General features: G+C 41.8%; 1 protein-coding gene across 1 annotated transcript in view; it reads left to right on the plus strand.

Moving 5' to 3' along the window:
- gpr158a (G protein-coupled receptor 158a) overlaps positions 1 to 24,596 on the plus strand; it is a gene marked incomplete at its 5' end in the record, with an annotated part of 75,519 nt that overhangs the window by 29,956 nt on the left and 20,967 nt on the right. The window contains 3 exons of the mRNA XM_080793766.1: positions 8,866 to 8,968; positions 12,967 to 13,193; positions 20,479 to 20,547. Coding sequence (XP_080649892.1) covers positions 8,866 to 8,968; positions 12,967 to 13,193; positions 20,479 to 20,547 — 399 coding nt within the window. The remainder of the gene's footprint in view (positions 1 to 8,865; positions 8,969 to 12,966; positions 13,194 to 20,478; positions 20,548 to 24,596) is intronic.

The raw sequence follows: 24,596 nt of genomic DNA on the forward strand, positions 1-24,596 counted from the left end.
TTCATACTTTTGGGCCGTTTCCCTAATTCCTTCACATTCAGGTGTTACCAAATACCAATGATACTAATTAAGACATGTTCCATTTATTGTGCAGTGGTTCTCAAACCTTTTAATTTCAAGGACCCCATAACTCTGAGTGTACACATGGAACCAAACGGACCCTTACGGGTGAGTGTACTTAAATGGAACCAAATTTGTACACTCTCAGAGTTACACACACCCGTACAGGGCCATTTGGAACCCACTCAAGGACACTTTGAGACCCACTGGTGTAGCAGAGTGTTTACAGTGAGCCAACATGCTCAATAGCAGCACCCTGACTCTGTTTGACCGGAACAGAGCCTTCATTGGTATTTTAAGCGGCAACACCTTTGAAGGAAGTAGGCAAGAGACCCAAGTTCGTTCCAAAATGGCATGTGTGCATAGAGCCCATCGAGCGAAGTCTGACATCACTGCCGCTAGAGGGCGCTATTATCTCCCCTGGATCCTGGGCCACGGCGTATCATTTTTTTGGTATTGGAAATCCCCATAGAAGAATCTTAGATCGTGTCATATAAGAACTGTGTGTTCCAGAAATAAACAAATCATGCTGGCAATTTTACTCACGATAAAATAGAAAAGTAATCGACCGAATAATCACTAAGAAGATCATTAATACAGTTACACTACACTACAAGCCAGAGAGACTCACTAATAGATATACAGTAGGGGGCCGGGGCAGATGATGAGGAGAGTTGTGTCTATTTCCTTTTGGCTTGGCTGCCATATACTATAGGTGCTCAGTTTCAGTGGTGGGAAAAGTACTCAAATGTTTTACTTAAGTCAAAGTATCAATACTGCAATGTAGAAATACTCTGTAACGGTGTTACGAATCGTATCGTGAGTTGAGTGAATCGTTACGTGCCTACTGAAAAGTGGTAACCAACCACCACCATGGGGCAGTATCACTCTTTCCCCTCTCTATCTCTTTAAATGGCCCTAACTCTCTCCTCCCCTCCCCCCATGTGACTGGCACAATGAATGGCTCATAATCATAATCACCCATCCATACATCCATAATTGATGAATGTGACAGCAATAGATGGCCTGAAATGGATATCATTAAGGGAATTCATAACAGGCTCTGCTTTAAGTATATCACATCCTGCTGCCACTATAAGATTTGTTTTGTTTCAACGTCATCATATTTATTAGAGATGTCCCGATACCTGTATCGGCCCTTATTTGTCATATCAGGGAATATCGGTATCTGTCTAACCACCGATCCGACACAGGGGTAAGGGACATTATGGCAGGTAAATAAAATGTTGGGGCATGTGGAGTTTGCTTTCGAGTTTCCCAAACTGCAAGTGCACATTTGAGTTAGGAGTCTGCTATAAACACAACACGATATATATAGTAGATAGGTATCGGTATTGAGTATCGGTATCGGCTAACACAGAAATGGTGGTAACGGGATCAAAAAAGAAAACGTCTAGTTATTATAAATAATCATTTAGTGTTTCTGCAATACAGTGCATATACTGACGTTATTTTTTTAAACATTGTCAATCAACTATTCTCTAATGAGCACATGCAGAAGCCCAGTCATTTGTTTGTGTTCATCCATTTCAATAGCAAATATATCATAACCTGCCCCTCATGTGTCGCTTTATGCTCTGTCATGTCATGCGGCAAGAGCGGCAGAGAATAGCTAAGCAGAAGAGCATGTGGGTCTCACTATTCTCAGAGAATAGCTAAGCAGAAGAGCATGTGGGTCTCACTATTCTCAGAGAATAGCTAAGCAGAAGAGCATGTGGGTCTCACTATTCTCAGAGAATAGCTAAGCAGAAGAGCATGTGCAGGGTCTCACTATTCTCAGAGAATAGCTAAGCAGAAGAGCATGTGGGTCTCACTATTCTCAGAGAATAGCTAAGCAGAAGAGCATGTGGGTCTCACTATTCTCAACATGAAAGATATGCTGGTGTTCACACTGGCACATTGTTGATTTTGACATACAGTATTTTTTTTCATTTAGTTTTAGTCATACTTTTGTCATCTAAAATGTTTTAGATGGCTAAATGTGTTCAGCCTCTGACAATATTCATCGTCTATTACATGTAATAAATGCTGCATCAGATTAGCATCCATGGGCAATTAGACATACAGTATGGGCAGTTGTGCAAAAATGGAATGTGCAACGTTGCGTTGTTGTTAGCACTGGCCCAGTGCATCAGCGAACTCACTAACACACTTTTTTTTTTTTTTGAACTTTGTTTTTATTTCAGTTTAGGCAACTTCACAGAATTACAGGTATACATTTTTCTTACAACTGATCTTTTTTTTCTTTTTTTTTTCACAACCTCAGCTGCATACTTTCACAGGATGTATAAATGATACACTCATACACACAAACAACTTCACATACTTTTACAAGTACTTCACAAACAAACAAAAAAAAAACAACAAAAAATACAGGTATACAGCGAGACAAAAACGACAGAGCGACGGCAACAATGGGAGGTAAACAATACTGGGAACAGACATACTGGAGATGGAGGAAGGTGTATGGGTACACCAGAAGGTCTGAAGAGAAGTGTATTTGGTTACTCAAGATTCCGAAAGCCTGCTACCTCGACAGTAGAGGCAGTACAGGACTCCATCTTTTACTAAATATGTTTGGTTGAAGCCTCAGGGCATAAGTAATTTGTTCCATCTGGTAGATGTCCCATATTTTTTCCACCCACATACTGTATGTTGGTGGGGCTGGTTTCAGCCATTTAATTGTAATACATTTGATGGCCGCTGTAAGCAGCACATGCAATAAATATATTTTGGCTCTACTCTCCAGACCTTCCGGTACCACTCCCAACAACATTACTGTGGGATCCTCTGGGATGTTTTGACCAAAAACTTCTTCTAGTGCCTCAGACACCTCTCTCCAGAATGGTCTCAATTTGGGGCATGTCCAAAATATATGAGTGTGATTCCCGATATGTGCTCCACAGTCCCTCCAGCATCTATTTGAATGATCTGGACCCATTTTGGCCACTATTTGAGGCGTCCTGAAAAATCTAGATATTACTTTCCATTTAAATTCTCTCCAAGTATTCGAGTTGGTTACCAGGTGCGCTTCACTACATACCTCTTCCCACGTATCCGTTGTTACTTCTATACCTAATTCAGCCTCCCATTTCTCTTTTATATACAGTGTATTATTTGGGCAAAGGTCCAAGAAGACTTGGTAGAATTCCTTGATTACCTTGCCATCGCCAAATTCAAATTTGAGCAACAGCTCCTCAATAGGAGTGGGTTTCATGGCCCTCTCCCAGTCCTTATGTTTTGTTAGAAAGTCTCTCAGTTGCAAATATCTGAAAAAATTTGTCCTTGGGAGCCCGAATTCAGTCCGTATCTGTTCGAATGATTTAAGACCATCCTTATTAACTAATTGGTGTATGCTGGTTAGGCCGAATTCTGTCCAATTCCTGAATCCTACATCCAGTTGAGCTGGTATGAACTCCTTTATGTAACCAATATGTGTTAGCGAGGAGATCTGTTTAGGTAGTCCAAATGAAGTTTTTATTTTTCTCCATATTTTTAAAGTAACTCTAGTCCACTCGCTCATTTGGATCTCTTTCAGTGAGGTATCTAGGAAGGGCACAACGTGGAGTGGTTGCGAACAGAGGCTTTTTTCAATATTTAACCATCTAGTATCCTCAGTTTCCTGGAGCCAAATTGTTAGTGGTTTCAGCTGTGCCGCCCAAAAATAGTGTCTCAGATTTGGGAGTTTTAGTCCTCCAACCTCCTTAGATAACTGTAACGTTTTTAGCCTCACTCTCGGTCGTTTCCCCTGCCATATAAATTTAGAAATAAGTCTGTCCAATTTGTCAAATATGATTTTAGGAATATCTACAGGTAGCATCTGGAAAGGATAGAGTAGCCTGGGGAGAACATTCATACGTATACTCTCAATTCGACCCAATAGAGAGAGGGGAAGTGCCGACCATCGGTTTAAGTCTTCACTAATAGTCAGAATTAATTTTTCGTAGTTGGTCTCATATAATTTGTCTAAAGATAGGGGAATAAAAATCCCTAGGTATTTAATACCCTCCTCAGGCCATCTAAACTCACTCTGGATTTTAACTGTTTGTGGTATTTTACTGCTTATGTCCATAGCCATTGTTTTGTCCACATTTATTTTGTAGCCCGAGTAATACCCATATTCGGAAATTAACGATTTTAGATATGGGATTGTTGTTGCCGGTTCTAACAGATACAGTAGCACATCATCAGCGTATAACGATAGTTTGTGCTGTTCCCCGTCGATTGTTACTCCCTTTATATTGTTATCATCTCTAATCAACTGCGCGAGCGGCTCAATACTGATCGCAAACAGCAGGGGTGATAGCGAGCATCCTTGTCTGCAACCACGTTCCAGTGTGAATCTATCAGAGAGGAAGCCGTTGACCTTGACCGCCGCCTGTGGGCCAGAATATAGAGTTTGTATCCACTTTATGAAGTTGGGGCCGAATTTGAATTTCTTTAACGTTTGAAGTAAGTATTGCCAAGAGACCCTATCAAATGCTTTCTGCGCATCCAGAGATAACAACATCACTTCCTGTTCTTTCACTATAGGGTGAGTCATTATGTTCAGTAGTCTGCGTATGTTATCTCCATAATATCTTCCTGTAATAAACCCAGTCTGGTCGGGGTGGATGATGTTGATGATAATTTTGTTTACTCTTCTGGCCAGAATGGCTGTTAATATGCGCATATCCGTATTCAATAATGAGATGGGTCTGTAAGACTGGCATTTAGTAGGGTCCTTACCCTCTTTGTGTATTACAATTATCGTCGCTTCTCTCCATGAAGGAGCCATATTGCCGCACTTTAGTGCGTGATGATAGGCTTTTAATAATAAAGGAGAGACGATTGCCTTAAAGGTTTTATAGAACTCATTAATGTACCCATCCGGCCCTGGACTCTTATTGTTTTTTAATGTGGAGATTACTTCTAGCACTTCCTCTGCAGTAATTGGACGGTCTAATTCTTTTGAAGCAGTTTCTGATAACTCTGTCAGTTTTATGTTCTCCAAAAAATGTTTCAGTTCTTCATTGTCTGTGCATGTGTCTGTATTTTTATATAATGTTTTATAAAATTCTGCAAATGACTTTGAGATCTCGTCTGGCCTTGTAAGTGTTAAACTATCTGACTTCAATTTCTGTACAATATTAGAAGATTGTTGTTTTTTGAGTCTCAGAGCCAGTAGCCTACTAGCTCTGTTTCCAAACTCATAGTACTTTTGATTAGTGAATCTAAGGTTTCCCTCGATCTTTCCAGAAAGGTGGTTATTAAGGTCTCTTCTTGTTTGTTTGAGCGCATTTAATAGGTTCAGGTTGGATGTTCTTTTATGCTGTTGTTCAAGATCTCTTATTTTATCCTCTAATTCCTTTCGCTTTGCCTCTCTCCTCTTCTTCCTCGCACTAGCATACGAGATAATACAGCCCCTTAAGTAAGCCTTAGCACAGTCCCATAGAATAAGAGGCGATGTGTCATCTGACATGTTTGTTTCAAGGTATTTCTTCAACTCGGAATTTACCAGTGTAATGAAGTCCTCATCATTCAGAAGGGAGGCATTAAGCCTCCACTGTCTTGTTGTAGGTCTATGTCCTATATCCCAGTCCACCGAGATAGGTGCATGATCCGAAATAGTGATTGGAAATATGGTTGTATCGATTATCCTATGTATTTCTGATTTGGGAGTGAAAAAGTAGTCCAATCTTGAATACGACAAATGTCTATTAGAAAAAAAAGTAAAGTCTTTAGCTCCAGGAAATTTACTTCTCCAAATGTCTACTATTCCTGTCTCTGTAGATAAATGTTTCAGCATTTTGCTCATTCTAGAGGGAGGAGTTTTGGGTATAGGATGTTTATCTTTAAACTGTGACATCACACAATTATAGTCGCCACCTTTCAGCAGGATGCCAGAACTATATTGTAACGTCATATTAAATATTGTTCTGATAAATTCAGGGTCATCTTCATTGGGAGCATAAACATTCATAAGTGAAATTTGTATGCCATCAATTGTGCCATTTAGTAAAATGTATCTTCCCTCTGAGTCTTTATGAAGTGAATCTAGCTTAAAATTGACCTGTCTATGTATGAGAATTGCCACCCCTCTTTTCTTTCCTGATTTATGTGAGGAGAAAAACACTTTGTCTGCCCAAGATTTTTTTAATTTTTCATGCTCAGCGTCTGACAAATGTGTTTCCTGTAGAAGTGCTATCTGGCATTTATATTGTTTTAACTGGTTTAGGATTTTCTTTCTTTTCACTGGGTTATGAAGACCCTTGACGTTATAGCTCAATACCTTAATTAAACCTATCATTTAGTCGTGTTAAATTGAGAATATTTGAAATAGACACTGCTGAGAGGCTCCGTAGAGGTGAATGGGATTTAGGTGGAGCATACATGGGAAGGACTGCATTTGAATATAGTCTGATAAGATAAGTGGTCGTGGTTGGAGAGGTGAGAGGCCTAACACACTTTTTTGAATAATGTTTAGTTTTTAATGCTGCAACACTTAAAATATAGAACATGACATTTTAACGGTAATATCATATCGATATCACAATATTTGGCATAAATACAAAGATTTTTTGTCCATGTTGTGCAGCGCTAGTGTGAACGTAGCCATACGGTTGCGTGACGAATTATATGAATCGGGCTTTTAGCCCTGCAAATAAAAAAAGATTAATTTTATGGCCCATGGAAAGCTCCTGCCTGTGCTGCCAAACGGAGATCACGCATACGTACATGCTGTGACTGATGGCAGGTATAGCTGGGAGGCAGGCTGCTCCGTCTGGGGTTGCTTCTCCTGTTCAACACCTCACTCAGCCAACCCCCATCCTGCATCAATCACCACATGCGTTGCAGGCACAGACACACTAACACACACACAACAAGCGCCTGTTGTCTTGTTCACGTGCGTGAGCATATGCTATACTATAGTATGTATGTATGTCCTGTTAGTTACCTGTATATGATGCATCAATGCATGCCGTTCAGACCGCAAATCGCAATCACTCTCACACACACACACACACACACACACACACACACACACACACACACATTACACGCACGCACGCACACCTGCACTTGCACTTGCTTGCTTTCATGCATCCATCTGTCTCAATTAAAAGTGGAGTATAGGTCCAGCTCCCCCCCCCCCACACACACACACACACACACACACACAAGACGTTGACACAAACATGGTCTATCAGAGGTGACATGACATACGTGATGCAAATTACAACACTTGAACTTTACTAGACAGACAAACAGCAGATGGATCAGCTGCACATACCGTACACGCACACACACACACACACACACACACGCACACACACATGCACACACCAGCATTGCCAGATTTTGCGAGAGAAGTCTATGAAAATGAGCCCAAATACAGGAAGCGACTATAACATGAGCATAACAGGGGGACGTTTTTTCATTGATTGATTGATTGATTGAATTTTTATTAAAGGGACACTTCATCCTTTTTGCAAAAGAAAACATATGTTAAGAACACTTTCCTTTCTTTTGTTTTGGTGAGTATAGCGAAAGTGTATTTTGAATTTCTTTACTAAAGACGATCGACTGCGGCTGCTGCGCTATACCGTTGTGAGGGGAAAGGATTGAAAGTAATAAGTATACCATAGCGTTAACGATAACTCCTTGTAACGCTATATGGACCAGAGCTAATTGTGCGAAGCAAGGAGACGAGAGTTCAGTGGGACCAGTGCTCCCGACTGCCTTCGTCAATGATTCATGACCTCTAGTCTGCTGTCACACACAATCACTCACCACTGGAGGGCTGCTGCGGTGTGTGCGTGTGTCACGGTGTGTGTATAAAGAAATCTGTCTGAATAACATGGTTGCCGACTTGTAACCTGGTAATTACCTCGAGCTCTGGAAAGGCAGAGGAAAACTCTCCATGGGTTCTTTGACTTGACGTCACAGGTTGGACTGTTGTGATGACGTGGGTTGGAGAGATTACTTGTGCTTTAATTTCTTAGGCTGCCACTAACGGCAGCAGATCTCACAACCATCCGGTGGTGGAAAAAGTACTACATTTGTTTTTACTTAAGTAAGTAAAGAAACATGTTGGTATCAACATTTACTTTATAGGTACCAAAATAATGTATACAAAAATACAAGCTCACAATGCATCATGATGCGACGCAAAGGCTGAAGTGGTTAACATACTGTATATTTTGTAATAATAATCTAAAACTTCAAAGTAACTAGCAACTAAAGTTTTCCCAAAATAAATGGATCTGAGATGTACTATACCTCAAAATTGTACTTAAGTAGGCTACAGTAGCCTACTTCACTTTTAATTTGTATGTAATAAAAAATAAATAAAGCTGAGAGACAGAGATGAAGCAGGGACCCCCACTACATATTGTATATCATTGTGTTGCAGGTCGTGTTGTTTGACAGTGCTATCATCAGTGTTGTGTTTGTTTTTCCAGACATTTATCCACTTAAACCCTCAATCCTTAGTTGACCCTTTGCTCTGTATGCACTTGTAGATCTGCTATTTTTGGCCAATGTTACCCTCAGAATAGGGATGCTAATGGTTTGGCTTGTGTGGTAAATGTGGAAAAAAGCAATAAAAAGGGTGAGTTGTCTTGTTACCGTTGAGGACCGCCCTGGAAAAAAAAGAAAAAAGATTTGCAGGTTCAAGCCAACACAAACTGTTGAAAGCTTTGAGAGGTCTTTGACAGTTACTTTGTGAAAAAGATGCATTTTGAAGTATTCAAGTAACACTAATTATCTTTGATGTGCCTTTTATTACTCTTCTCTTCGCAGTGCTTGCCTGTCCGGGGCCACGGGTTCGTCTTGGACAAGTACAAGTGCCACTGCAAGAAAGGCTTCTATCACCCCAATAGAGTAGCTGTCAACGGCTTCACACGTAAGTCAATGTGACCAGTCAATCACCTGTTTCACACCTGCCACCCATCCTGAAAATTGAAATTGTGCTCTCTGGTATGTGGTGTATCCCTTCCTTGGGATCCCTATCCCACAGTCTACAGAGATAATGTCATTTATTCTTGGTGACTTTACTCTGGCGTGCAGGAGCTCTTTTCTGTTTATCCATTATGTTTTTCGGCCCCCGCTCCTATATGCACAGCGTTGTGTTTGAGGGCCCTCCTCCTATGCACAGCTTTGTGTGTAGGTGTGTTTGAGCATGCGTTTGTAGCACGTGTTTGTATAGCACGAAATGTGATGATTTGATTGGCTGATGTATGATGAGGATGTATGGTAATACATCCTTCTCCTTCTCCTGGTAATAAGTACGCCCCTCACTTCACATAAGTGTGATGTTTTTAATGGAAGGAGATTGAACTTTGAAGGCATATATAATTTGCATTAATAATATAAGCACATGCTGTTTGGTGACACCGAGTTACCAAGGTTAACCACCCTATTCTCTGCACATTATTATCGAGTGATAAAAATAGATAACATGTGTGATAAACCATTTTATTCTGCAAATACCTCATGCATGCACAGTAACACCTACCTTGGCAGCAACATGCACAAGGTGAAGGCGACACTGGAGGTTCTGCTGTTATGGCAGCTATAGCTCATGGCTGGTTAACAAGCCTGCAATTTACAGTACTTTGTGATTTATTTTTCTAATTGTACACAATTCATTTCTAACTTATTTGCATTTAAAAATGCAATATTGTATAATTATATATAGCTGGTGAGTTACGATCCCAAAGTCAAGTGGAACTTAGAAATATTGACTCATTGCTTCCCCTGTATGTATGAATGAATGAACCATTTGAAAGTTCTTTGAGCACTTGTAAAAGCACTATAAAAATGCAATTCATAATAATAATAATAATTATTGACTACGCTTGGATAGCCTGACTATCTACTAGAATAGTCCAGGTGTAAATCTTCTCTGTCGGGTCCAAAACTGTTATTTTTCAGGATTCAAATTGGAAAGTAGCGAAAGTAGCACATCCATAAGCTCAGAAACGCGATGCTTCCCGCAGCATTTTGAGCTTGTGGGTGGGCGTTAATTTAAGTTGAAATAAGAGGTTTCTGCCCGACAGCGACAATATCAACTGCAATTATGTTACGTTTTTCTATTTGTTATGAGGATGTCTGGGAATAACAAGATGCTGTTTTGATATGGAATTCCATTGATCTTGGATCACCACTGGTCCTGAAATATCAGTATGAAATCCCAGTGGTCTTGTTACTCTCCTCCACTCACAGTAGGTTTGGGCAATTATGAGAAAATATATCAATGTTTAGAACCACACTTAATCTTGCTCATTTGAGATCCGCTCGTAATGCAGACGGCGCATTAGTCCAACAACATGAGGGTTAGGGTTAGTAATGACCAATAATTATGCTGACCCGCTCATGTAGGTTAATCGACAAGCAGGTTTTTCTATATATGAATGTTTTCTTTACATATGAATAGATTATTTATAATTTATGACTAAATTAATTAATCTGATTAGCCACTTAAACATTAGTCAATCTACAAGCTCATATGTTGCAAAAATAGGAAAAAGTAAATTCATCGTAATCAAGGCAAATGTTAATAATAATCATGATATAGATTTTTGAGTGGTGCAACCACTCCAAGGAACAGCAATGTCTGTGTCTTGTGTTCGCCTATGTGTTCACCTATGTATGTATTAATGAGCACGAGTATGACTGACTACCAGTAGGGGCGCTGTTTTCCAGAAACAAAGAGAGAGAGATAGTATTAGTGCTGCACTGTTGCCTGCTAATGAGAGAGAGAGAGAGAGGAGAGGGGGGGGGGGGGGGGAGAGAGAGGGGAGTTGCACCATTCAGTTCACACAGGTGTGATTTTCATGTAAGTCTTATCGCCCGGCACACACATGAGATCTGATTGTTCACACATTGCTCGTCTCACTTTTACACTTGTCTTTACCCTATACAGTGGCTCTCAAAAAGTCAACAACCCCCAAATTGTATTTGGCCACGGACAACCATCTGAAATAGTCTTTGGACCCCCAGAAGAGAAGACTAATGTTATTCCATATAATACATACATATCAAATACATATAATTTAGGGGTCCTTGGCACAAAGTTTGAGTATTACTGATTTAGAAGAGAATTAGTAGAATCAGCCGCAGGTCTAAAGGGGTTAATCAACAACAAGGGGACATCCTTGACAACCTTGTGTGGAGCAAGACACAGCTTCGGCTCACATTCCAAAATTCATATGTTTCGCCATATTTTTGCAAATCATGTGTGAGACGTTAAATTCACCCTTTGTCAGCCTTCTGACTGACTAACCGGGGGGAAAAGAAGGGCAGATTCTTTTTAAAGCTGCACAAAATCCCTGAAAATCTCTGAGACCGCGTGGCTGTTCCCAATGATATGAATGCTCTCAGTCTAAACGCTCTCTATACACCACACCGCACGTTATAGCAGAACATATGGCCATCTCTCACTGGTGTAAAGTAAATAAGTACACTACACAGTAGTACAGTAAAAACCGTAAAAACATTATAGTTATTTTGCAGATTTAGATTATTATTACAAACCACTTAGGCCATATACTATATATTTTGGCCATTTGAAAATAGCAGATCTACAAGCTCACAGTGTGACACAATGTGAGCTTGTGAGCTTGTAGATCGTCTATTTTCAAAATATTTTTGAGGGACGCTAGCCCCTCCTGTACAGGTTTAATGTTTGTGTTTAGTTCAATGTTTGTTTTAAAAATGCCATTGACAATGAAGAGAAAATCTACGTAAACTTGTCCTTGTTTGTTTTGACACCGTTTGTTTTACATCACCATTACATCATCTAATCATAGCAACATGAGTTAGACTTTAGTATATTAGAGTTAGACTAATAGATGTTACACGTAAAACATACCTTTATGTATTAAGTTTGAGTCGTTGTATTGTCCGGGAAAAAAGAAAAGATACCATAATGTGCCCTTATTGGCTATTAATGATATCTTGGGTGAGTAAAAGGTACTGTGATTGGTGCAATGAGGTCGAGTCGGTTGGGTCAGGGTAAAAATAGCTCAAGTGCTCAAGTACATTTTGAATACTGGACTTATACTGCATATTCAGAGTATATCTACATTGCTGTATTGATACTTTTACTCAAGTAAAACATGTGAGTACTCACTGCCATCAAGGTTCTTTACGGTTCTTTATTATTTGTCTCCCGAGGTAGAAATGTGTCTTAGACAAGGGGCCCGCATGCAAGCGTAGCCCTTATGCCCATGTCGCCGCAGAGCAGTGCCATCTCTAGTGCTATTTCTAGTGTGCCTCCAAGCTCCTCCAGTGCACATACCATATAGTCCCACCAGCTTCATCATGTGCCCTTCATTTGTTCCTGTACACCTTTATTCATCCAGGGAAGGATTTTCTAAACTTCACCTATACCCTGAAAGGTGACGTAAATCACAAGTCTCTTTATAGTGGGTATGCGGGTGACATCATCATCAATTCATCATACCCGGAAGTTATGCGGGAACACCTACTGCATGCCCTACTGAGTGGCAAAAACTACTTTCTGGCCTTGACAGCCCATGCATGTTTTCCCTCTCTTGCTACATAATATTCACATGTGACTGTATCATGACACAAATAATAAATTTAATTAATGTGAATTGATCGGACAAAACCAATACGATACATTCCGATACCCATACCAATTATCGCTAAAGCTGACGATACTGAAGCTGGTATCGCTGAGTATGTCATTCTGGTACCATGTGTCATTTATCACATGATGATATTTCAATTGTTTTCCTCCTTTGTATTATGTTTTCACACATGCTTTGGCGAAACTTATGTAACATCTCATGCCAAGAGTTCCCTTGAATTGAATTGACCGTGCGTTGACGTACACTGATTTCCACACTGTGTACATCACAATTTGTCCCCCAGGGATGGGCCGAAAGGGCAAGGCCACAGACAGCGGTCCCAACGCGGACGAGGGCTCGTCCAACGACTGCCTCCCCTGCCAGGAGGGCTGCGCCTACTGCAAGGACGACACTCCCTGCGTGACGAGAGGTGACAATGCCCTGCGCATGGTGGTGCTGTCCTCCCAGTGCCTCTGTATGCTGCTCCTCTTCGTCAGCATGGTGATCGTCTACCACTTTCGCAGGAACAAGGTACTTGGCAATCGATCGCAACGTAGTGGTAGTTAATTTGGGCCATTAAAAAGAGACAACACGTTCATTACAATGCCTTCATGTCTTGTCTTTGAAAACATAGACCAAAAACAGTGTAGTATTCTGAAGCCTTACCTTATTATTGTGTCTACCCTTTTAACATTGTGAATAGCTATCATAGGCAAGAACATACAACAGAGGGCTTTGATGTCCATATGGTGCACTTGCTTGTATATCATCATCATCATCATGGTTTTACCCAAAAATAAGACAAAAGATCTTAAGAACTTCTGTTTCAAACTCTTTCATCCGGTACATTTGCTGTTCTCTGTACCATATGGACATCAAAGCCCTCGGAATAAATTAGCAGGTGGTGGCACACTGTGTGAGGTGACAATAAAGTGCTGGAACACTTCCAAACAGCACGGCCACTATCAGCCTGCAGTGTTGATTTTGACAGCAAATTTTGCTTTTAGTTTTAGTCATAGTCTCTTGAGTAGTTTTCATTTAGTTTTAGTCACATTTTAGTCACCTGGAATGTTTTAGTGTTAGTCTAGTTTTAGTCGACTAAATATCATAAGATTTCAGTCGACTAAATCTACATTTAGAACAATGAAAATGCCATCGTGATTCATCTCCATCCTGTGTACAGGCTGTACAGCAGCTTGCAGTCTGTTCCATAACTGGTTTGCATGGGGGGAAAAAACAACACCATAGCTAATTAGTTATGTAACTTTTGCAACTTGTGGGGATTAGCATACGTTAGCCAACGTTATGCAGTGGTATGTACAGTATAGGCTACTTCACAGCTTTTAAGAGCTCCAAAACTGCAGAATGTTGACATATCGTGGTCTGGGGGGTCGGACTGATGCCTGCTAGTTAAGCTATAGCTTGCATCGTAGTTGTTCCACCGGGGCACCGGCGGTAAATAAATATGAAAAAAAGCGCCGATGCCAAATGAATGGGTAATGTTGTTTGAATACGCCATAGCATATCGTTAGTTCACGTGAGGTAATGTTAACCTTTGCTAGAGACTGTGATATTTTTGGCGATGCAGATTGATAATACATTCAAATAACATTAGTTATTATCATATTTTTCCATAATAAAGGACAAAAAAGGCTTTTTACATCGTCCGCCTTCCGCCCTCTGCGATGTCCCTCTGTTTTAAGTCGGGTCACTCGTGATGTCCCTTCATTTGAAGGGGATCCTAGCCCTCAGCCCTAACCCTCGCTCCAAAGAGAATTGAGAAAACCCTTCCTCCTCACGTGAACGTGCATCAGCAAGGGGAAGGGCTAAGGGCCAGGGAGAAAGGAGGAATTGGAAAGGGCCTCAGTCTTAGTTTTAGTCATCAAAGTTTAGTTTTCATTTCGTTTTCGTAAGTGAAAAAAGGTAGTCGACGAAAATCTTTTCCTCATCCTGCTACCCTAATAGACAGGGGTGCATGAGCACCTGGCCGTTCATTCGTGCTCTATCTCCGACCAAGCCACACTTCCACCACACATCTCTCTATGCAAAATAAAACCTGCACACTCCCACAAAAGACATAGACTACATTGCATTCGCCAAAAATGTCTTCTTTACTGTTTAAATATTACTTTTCTGAAACACGCTATTCTTGCTCAACCTCAACAGCCTACGTCAGAATCGTCATGTTGGCGTCTACTACGCCAACTACGTTCACTTAATGGGGCCAGTCCTTCACAGTGACACACGCGTTAGATGAACCACGCGACCGGGATGGTTTCTACCCCTCAATGTCGTGCCTACTCTACACTGCCATCCCAAGTCCCCTCCCCCTTTCACTGCTCCTGTGTGTGACCTGTGAACTACTCTCTGACTGCACTGTGGCTTGATTTATATGTGCGAGGTTGAAATGTAATGCACATAAATTAATTATAGGTCCAGCAAGCAAATCATGATTGTCTGTTTGTGCTCAATAGGTCACCATCACATTCCGATTTTAGGTGTTGTGTTTTCTATGACATTTATTTGGCCCAGTAGTTTCATATCTATCCTTTTTCCGACCAACACAGAACATGCTAACGGTGTTAGCGCGTTAGCATCCATCTTGCTTTTGATTTATATGTGCGAGGTGGAAATGTAATGCACATAAATTAATTATAGGTCCAGCAAGCAAATCATGATTGTCTGTTTGTGCTCAATAGGTCACCATCACATTCCGATTTTAGGTGTTGTGTTTTGTATGACACTTTGGCCAGTAGTTTCATATCTATCCTTTTTCCTTTGACCAACACAGACCATGCTAACGGTGTTAGCGCGTTAGCATCACACAGCTTACAGCGTCAGTGTTGCATGAATACTTTCAACCATGACAATGCCGACTACTTTTGCTACACACACTTCCCAAGGATTATGGAGATGTCTTTATTTTTTTTTTAAGGTTGAGAAATGAAATAATTATGGTCGTTTCTAATCTCAGCATTTCACAAGAGAAAGACGTGGATGCCTTTCGCTGCTGTTGCCATGTCTCATAGAAACAAGTAAATAGGTCTTTAAAAATAATCCCAAAACAAGCGCATATAACAGGGGTCTGTAACCTATTTTAAATGAAGTGCCATGTTTTTATTTTCTAGATAGTGAGTCAGCCACAAGCTCACATCACAACAATAATCCATGTAATAATCACAATAACAATACTAATAATAATAATCATAATAATCCTGCTACCCTAATAGACAGGGGTACATAAGCACATGGCCGTTTATCCAACAGCTTTCTCCGACCCAACCACACTTTCACCACACATCTCTATATGCAAAATAAATTCGGCACACTCCCAGAATACATATAGGCTACATTTCATTGAAAGAAATGTCTTAATTACTGAATAAATATTACTTTTGTCAACCACGCCATTGTTGCTCAACATCACCAGCCTACGTCAGAATCGTCATGTTGGCGTCTACTACGCCAACTACGTTCACTTATTGGGGCCAGTCCTTCACAGTGACACACGCGTTAGATGAACCACGCGACCGGGATGGTTTCTACCCCTCAATGTCGTGCATTTGCTGCGCCCTTCTAATGCTGCGCCACGCCTACTCTATACTGCTCCATGCGACTCGAACAGCGTCAGCAGCAGCAGCTCCGAGCCTCCGTCAGAAAGGCTGCCCACAGCACTGCACAGCCCCACACCCAAATGAATCGAATGAATGAATAAGGCGCTTATATCGCTATTGCTCAGTGGATGGGACATTTACATTAAAAGCAATCGGATGGACGCGTGGATAACGGCATGGTTGTGTGCAATCGGAGGGAAAGCTTCCATAATCCATATAGCTTCCATGCTAGCTGCTTCAGACACAGGGGAGGGGAGGGAGAAATAGTGCGAAATAGCGCTTATGCAACAATTACCCTAAAACACAAACACCTCAACTCGATGTCATTGTGAATAAGAATTTCGAGCGAAATAATAATTTTTGGAAGGACACTTTCACCCAGTATGAAGCTAAATGTGGAAGCCGTGTGTGTCACACCAAAACGGCTGACCTATAGAATCCTGTAACCAGCCTCTCGCACTGCCTGCGAGTTGGCTCCGTCTAAGGCTCCGTCTTATGAGCAAATTTAGAACTTCCGGTCTGACAGCTAGCAGATTTAAGACATCCGGTTGCTTTCAGAATAAAATAAGATTATTTAATTCGTTAATTAAATAATTTTTACATTACATTATTAGTATTATTATTACATTACAGTTATTGTAAAGACACACATTATGTTTCTGTGTAAAAATAAGTAATTAAATAACATAAAAAAGTTATCTAAATGGATAAATGCTATTCACTGGAGTGCATGGACTTTATAAAGTGGACACTGGACAAAAGACGGCTCCGCCAGGCAACTATCTGGACATACCCACGCGTTTGGGAAGATGTCCTCTACCACCCCACAGTCTCCGCTAAGCGGGAGAGGTGTAAAATTCACAGCAGCAGAGCTTCTACTGGGGTCAATGCAAAAAAATGTACCGTTTCCGGACCCAGAATGGACACTGGACAAAGAGGCCTCCGCGAGGCAACTATCTGGACATACCCACGCGTCCGGGGAGATGTCCTCTACCACCCCACAGTCTCCGCTAAGCGGGAGAGGTGTAAAATTCAGAGCAGCAGACCTTCTATTGGGGTCAACACTCAAAAAAGTGCCGTTTCCAGACCCAGAATGGACACTGGACAAAGAGGCCTCCGCGAGGCAACTATCTGGACATACCCACGCGTCCGGGGAGATGTCCTCTACCACCCCACAGTCTCCGCTAAGCGAGAGAGGTGTAAAATTCAGAGCAGCAGAGCTTCTACTGGGGTCAATGCAAAATAAATTACCGTTTCCGGACCCAGACTGGACACTGGACAAAAGACGGCTCCGCGAGGCAACTATCTGGACATACCCACGCGTCCGGGGAGATGTCCTCTACCACCCCACAGTCTCCGCTAAGCGGGAGAGGTGTAAAATTCAGAGCAGCAGACCTTCTATTGGGGTCAACACTCAAAAAAGTGCCGTTTCCAGACCCAGAATGGACACTGGACAAAGAGGCCTCCGCGAGGCAACTATCTGGACATACCCACGCGTCCGGGGAGATGTCCTCTACCACCCCACAGTCTCCGCTAAGCGAGTAAATGGGTGCTTATATTTCTATGTGAAATGTGGTGATGCTGGCATCACAATAGATGCCAGCATCACGCTGCCTCCGTCTAATAAGCACATTTACAACTTCCTGTTTGGAAACCGAAACAGATGCTTCTGACATTTGCCTGTGCGTGCTTAATCGTTGTACTTCTGAACACATTTCCCAAATCTCAGTGATTTATCCACACATCGCTCTGTGTGTGTGTGTGTGTGTGTGTGTGTGTGTGTGTGTCGCGTCGCCCTCCAGCTGCAATTGCGAGTGTGCGCTGTGTGCAGGGCACACTACTGAGTTTAAAACCACAGCTGAAACATGAAGTGGAGTCTGTCAATTCCCGCAATTTCCTTCTTCCCATATTGCGCTGCAACGACACTAGGATTGAGCCCCCCGAAGGGGGGCGAAATTCTAGTAGTTTTAATCAGCACTGCTATCAGCTCACTTCAGCACCTTGGACAGCGGCCAACAGGCTTTGTGTTACACCCAGTCTATGGTTACACCAAGCTGTCTGTGTGTGTCTGACCCAATAAATACCAGATGCTTTATTTCTGTGTCATGAACCAAAAGGTGCCCAGACCACATGGACTTACAGGATACAACATATAAATCATTGCATCATTGCATCTTTGCATTGGTGTACAATAAAATAAAATATAAACTCTGTTTTTCAAACTCCATTTCAAACGTACAGAACATTCTGTCTTTTCCCCCAAGGAAATGTGCTAAAAAAGAAAATACCTTTCCTAAAACATAATTCAAGTCTGAAAAAACAAGAGTAACCAGGTGCATGCTCACAGGAGATTAAAAAAGTGACTATAGTAAAACATTTATAAAAGGTGCTCACACGGATCAAACAGTATCAAGACATTGAAGGAGGAATACCCTTTCCTAATTAAAAGGCCTTTTAATTAAATAAAGGCTATTCCTTCTTTTACCTTTGAGTGCCCGGATTGTTTGTTTTGTCTATAACTCAAGTCCTTCATAATCACCCAGTCAGAGAGAGAAGGATGAGGCTAGCAGGGCACTGCGTCAGGCACCCAGAACTTGAGGCAAGTAAATTGACCCTATGGGAGCCAACCCAGGGCAAAGCCAGGAGGGGAAAGAAGCGTACCACCTATGTAGACGTGCTGCGGCGTGACACTTGGCTGACAACACTGCAGAGCTCAAGAACCTGATGTTGGATAGGAATTTGTGGAGGGCAGCGATCCAGGAATCCCGAGTTGGTGTGGGCTAGACCTCACTCTCGCAGCAACTAACTAACTACATAATCACCCAAACAAAAGGAAAAGTTAACACAAATAGATGACATTATACAAAATAAAAAATGTCTTAAAAGTCATCATAATATGATGAATCCAGTCAATTATATTATAATGGACAGTAAAACAAAAAATCATCTTCAATTTCCTTCAAATCAATACAAAACACACAACAGTAACATATACACATAACATAAAGCAAGTGCCCTCTTATCTATCCTATACAAATGACCGTGGGAACTTATTCCAATAGACGTGCCTTTGTCTGCTGTTTGAAAGACCTCAAATTGGTTGTCCGTTTCGAGGTCGTTCCACTGTGTGGCTCCTATGCTTGCTTTTATTGCTCGATTATTTATTTTAGATCTATTTCTGTAATGAGATTACTTGCAGGGTGAGTGTATCTTTTGAATGGATGCACAGCTGTCTTGTGCTCAGTGAAAGCTGCCCTCCAGCATCCTGTCAATTAGAGCGAGAAGTGTTATGTATCTGATTATGCGCAGTGGTGGAAAAAGTGGAGGCATGTTTCGATCATCATTGCATGTATCAATACTGCAATCTAAATACGTGGTTGCAAGTGAAATTCGGAAATTCAAAATGAGAACATTCTGCATAATATCAAAGATATTTTGAAAATAGATCGGCTGAAATGGCCAAAATATGTATAGGGTTGAAATGGTTAATGTATGTTTTGTAATAAAAATCTACAAAGTAACTGGTAACTAAATATATAATAAAATCCTCAAGTGTACATAAGTAGCCTACAGTACTTAATGAGTAAATGTATTTAGTTACTTTACACCTCAATGTATGTTATTATGCAAGACATGCATAGAAATAGTCTGACAGGGTGAGCCCTCCATTAAAATGGCCTTGAGGCGACAGCTCAGTTTGTAGTTCATATTCTTGCAAACGACAACAAAGGAAAGGTTGACTGCCTTTTATAACAGTGTGGAATAATACATCAGTTTTGGATTATGATTTAAACACTATAGACCAAACCGTCACTTCAGTTTAACCCATAGAGCTGAGGCCCATTCTACAAATGCCTTCTGAATCAGTAGTTTCCAAAAATGTCAAACAAAATAGCAGATGTACAAGCTAAAAAACAATAGCAGACATAAAAGCAGCAGTGTGTGCCACGCTGCAGTGAGCTTGTATATCTGCTATTATTGAATAGCCAACAAAAAAAATCTAAAATGACAGATGCTTTCTAAATAGGGTTATAGTTGTTTGCTAACTTATGAAATCAAAAACAAAAATAATTTTGTTGTCCGTGTTTATGATTTTTAAAACATCCTATTTTTTGGAACAGAACTGTTTATTACAAAGTGACGTACCACATCAGTAATGAATGCATCGAAAGAAGAACATCTCTCGTCTTTTTGTTTCTCAGGGTATCAGAGCGTCAGGCCTCATCCTCCTGGAAGCCATTTTATGTGGAGCGCTGCTTCTCTACTTCCCGGTAAGCCTGAAACGCGTACTAATTTTCGTGTGTGTGTGTGTGTGTGTGGGTGCGTGCGTGCGTGCGTGCGTGTGTGCATGTGTGCGTGCGTGAGTGCGTGACAATGCATCTACATCAGAATGCATCTACAGTGAGAATGTACAAACATTCCCGTGTAATTTCATCCATGCTCCATCTCTGTGATAACCCAGACATCTTTGACAGCTAATACACCAGATGCTGTTGTGTTTTATGAAGAGTCCAGAGAAAAGAGTTTGTATTAGAGATAGCCCTGCACCTTTGACCCTAGCCTAGAGGAAGCCTTTATGACCAAGTTCATAACCACTCCTACAGTACATACCAATCTAAGAGCTTGTAGGATATACCCACAGACCGGTTGTTAGAGAGTTCCAACAACTTGGGGTGCTCAAAAAGGAGGCAAAAAGGCTGGCAAAGTACTGTGCTGTCTCTACGATAATTGGTGGAGACACTGCTACTTATATCCATAGAGTAGGCTACTGAGTGACATGCTTATTGTATCATGACGACCATGCCATCATTTTGTGGATGTAACCTGCACTAATAGTTGTGTCCTACTGTCCTTGTATATGCTCTCCTTTATGTGGACATACATAAATTGTTTGTGTGTGTGTGTACGCACGTGTGTGCGTGCGTGGGTGTGTATTTGAATGTGCTTGTGGGCCTGTGTTTACATGCTTCAATGCAGCATTATTTTGAATTGTTGACCTTGTCCTTGACTATAGTCAGTTTAGCACATGGCACATGGCACAAAGCTACTAAAATCACGGGATTGTCTTTTCGTGACAGTCAGAGTGTTTGAGGAACCAGATTTTGACAGCTGAGGCTTTTGTGTGATGACAGTTTGGATTTGATTAGGCTGGCAGAGACAAATATCCAAGGGCTTGTTGGTGACCTCCTGCTATTGGCCTACTGTACACTACTAGAGTAGACTAGACACAGATGACGCTATACCATCTGGTCAGAAGGCTTTGGATTTGAGGCCAAACGCCAAGTCATTATCAGCATGCAGTTCTAATTAATGGCCCAACAGATGTCGCTGCTGTTTCCCCTCCTGTTGGCTGCAGAAGCATATTTACTCCAGTCAAGTGAATGAGGTTTTGGCCGGACTTTAACATTGGATTGGACTTTACACTTGATTTTATTAACTTAGTAAGCATTATCATGAATACTTGTTTTCAATCGCTATAGTTTAAAGTTTTTTTTAATTTTTAGCAATTATCATGATATGCGTTTCCGTTTAGTAAATGATGGTCCCATTCATTTTAACCCGCCTAGACCAATAAACAAAATGTTTGTCAAAACATCACTAAACATGGGTATATTTTACCCAATAATATATTATTATATTCCATTCAAAATATTTCTCATCAAAATATATTGAAAGGGGGCACGGTGGCACAGTCGGTAGTGCTGTCGCCTCACAGCTAGAAGGTCCTGGGTTCGATTCCCGCTCGGGACGCTGTGGGTGCTGGCGGCGTGTTTCCTCCTCCGCGTCATCAGTGCCCATACCCGAAGGTGGGGTTGGCGAAAGGGCCTTTCTGTGTGGAGTTTGCATGTTCTCCCCGTGTCCCCTAGGGTAGATACCCTCACAAAAACATGCAGTAATCCTGGTCTCTAAACTGCCTCCCCCTGGCCAGCTGGGGCGCCTGATGGAGGGGAAAGGAACTGGTTGGAATAACGTGTTCCTTCCACGCGCTACGTCCAACCAGGGAAACTCCCCCTGTCAGGTGTAAAGGAGCAACTTGGACACTCAAGCATGAAGGAAGCATGAGTTAAGTCCGTTGCTCTCCCCAGGTTGGCGGAGGGTGTGTAGAGCCCAGGATCACATTAGATGATTGACACAGGGGTGAAAAATGGGTTACAAAATCGTAGGTTAAAAATATATTTAAAAAAACAAAATATATTGAAGTACAGCAATACGTGGCAACTTCACGTATACTCTTCTTCAAGCATATATAAGATATATCCTTACATCCCTATATACTAACATCTGTTCAGCAGGCAATAATTTCACCTTATTCAGATCTTGTAGTGGAGTTTAATGGCCCATGACGTAAATCACCGTCAAGTTCAAGTGCCCGATACGGAGATTGATTAATCTCCGTCAAATTAGTGATATCAAAACCGGTCGCATCGTTCCACAGCCTAGATGCGCTTGTTGCACAATCCTCTGTGTTACACAACATGACACGTCATCGAAAATTTTCCCCCCCTGTTTAGCCGACGACAATGAAAATCTTAAAACATGAATAACTTGCGATCTAAATCATCCCACCGAGAAGGGCTGGGGCGGTGGCGGTGGTCTATTCATAGTCTGGATTTCCGGTGGTGAGGTGACCACCGCTCCGGTGGTGAGCTGACCACCGGAGCTGAAATAACGTTGAGTGGTGCCGGTGGTGAGTAAAAACAGAGAGAAGGGCTGGAGCGGTGGCGGTGGTTTGCTCTTCACTGCGGCTCGTGACATCATGTTGTAGTTCGGTGGTCACCTAACCACCGAAAATCCAGACTATGTATGCCTTAACGCTTTCTTGTTCACCACCACCACCACCACCCCCACCACCCCCACCACCATCACCCTGAAGCATGTCCCACCATCACACCCCCACCACCACCCTTCCAAATCCCCATGTGAGAGGTTGATGCATCTAAATATAGACTCAGAAACATTCCTCCACTCCCACTGCTGCTGCTACAGCCGTTCGCCACTTCTATTTTAAATAATTTCAGTGTTTGTGTGCGTGTGTGTGCGTGTGTGTGTGTGTGTGTGTGTGTGTGTGTGTGTGTGTGTGTGTGTGTGTGTGTGTGTGTGTGTGTGTGTGTGTGTGTGTGTGTGTGTGTGTGTGTGTGTGTGTGTGTGTGTGTGTGTGTGTGTGTGTGTGTGTGTGTCTGTTGGGGTGGGGGGGTATTCTGTTTCCTGACGCAGTAATGCAATTTGTCCCCACCCCTCTTTTTTTCTCCTTTTGCTCCTGAGAATGTCACACACAATAACTTCAGCCAATCCTTTGCTCTAAATTAGGTGTGTGTGTGTGTGTGTGTGTGTGTGTGTGTGTGTGTGTGTGTGTGTGGTGTGCGCGCGTGTGCGTGTGCGAGCGTGCAGTCTGTGCCCAGGGAGCCGGTGTGAAGGGAAAAACAAAATTACAGCAGCAGCAAAAGGCTATTTCGATCCGACCGCAAATGTGAAGACGGCGATAGGGGGGGAGAAAAATAGAATGGGTAGGGGGATTGGGACTGGAGGTGCGGGCGATGATGTGTGGCGGCGGCTTGGGACACACACACATACATTCATACACACGCATACACACGCATACACGCAAACACTGCAAATCTCAATGTGATTCCCCCAAGAATGGCTCCGTTTGTCTGTTGGCAGCATTTCATTGGATGTTTGGATTGTAGCTTGCTAATATTGTAGCTTGCCAATATATATATATATATATATATATAATTATATAATATCTTTTACAGTATACATTGTAAATCTGTGATGTGACAATAACGTTGATTCTGATAATCTGATTCCTACTAGTCTTTGTAACATGCACGGTCACAGTATAGCTTCACTCTTATTGCTCTCTCTTCCATCTCGTTGGGTCCACTCTCAGGCCGTCTCCTGAGCCTCTCCTGTACAGTACAGTACAGTACAGTACAACACAGTATCTGTTACTCATCTGGCTCAGCCTCCCTGTGCCCACAAACCCATCTGAGCGTGTGCCAGGCAGTGGTGGAAAGTAACTATAAGTACATCTATCTCTAAATGCTTCTAACATTACTTCAGGGGGGCCAGTCTCGCAGTGTGCCGCGGGCTCGACCCCCGATCCCGACGGCCTTCACTGCATGTCACCTCCCCATCTCTCTCCCCATACTGTCTATCCCTCTATAAAAAATATAAAATAAAGGCGAAAGCCACAAACAAACATTAAAAAAAACATTACTTCAGGGGAAAGGCACACTCAACTCAGACAGTCTTTCAGGCTTGTGCTGGGTGCAGATTCACAGAAAACTTATAGAAAGAGAATAAAATCTGCACT

This window comes from Protomyctophum bolini, assembly GCF_963924005.1.
Source record: "Protomyctophum bolini genome assembly, chromosome: 21".
In the NCBI taxonomy this organism is placed as follows: Eukaryota; Metazoa; Chordata; class Actinopteri; order Myctophiformes; family Myctophidae; genus Protomyctophum; species Protomyctophum bolini.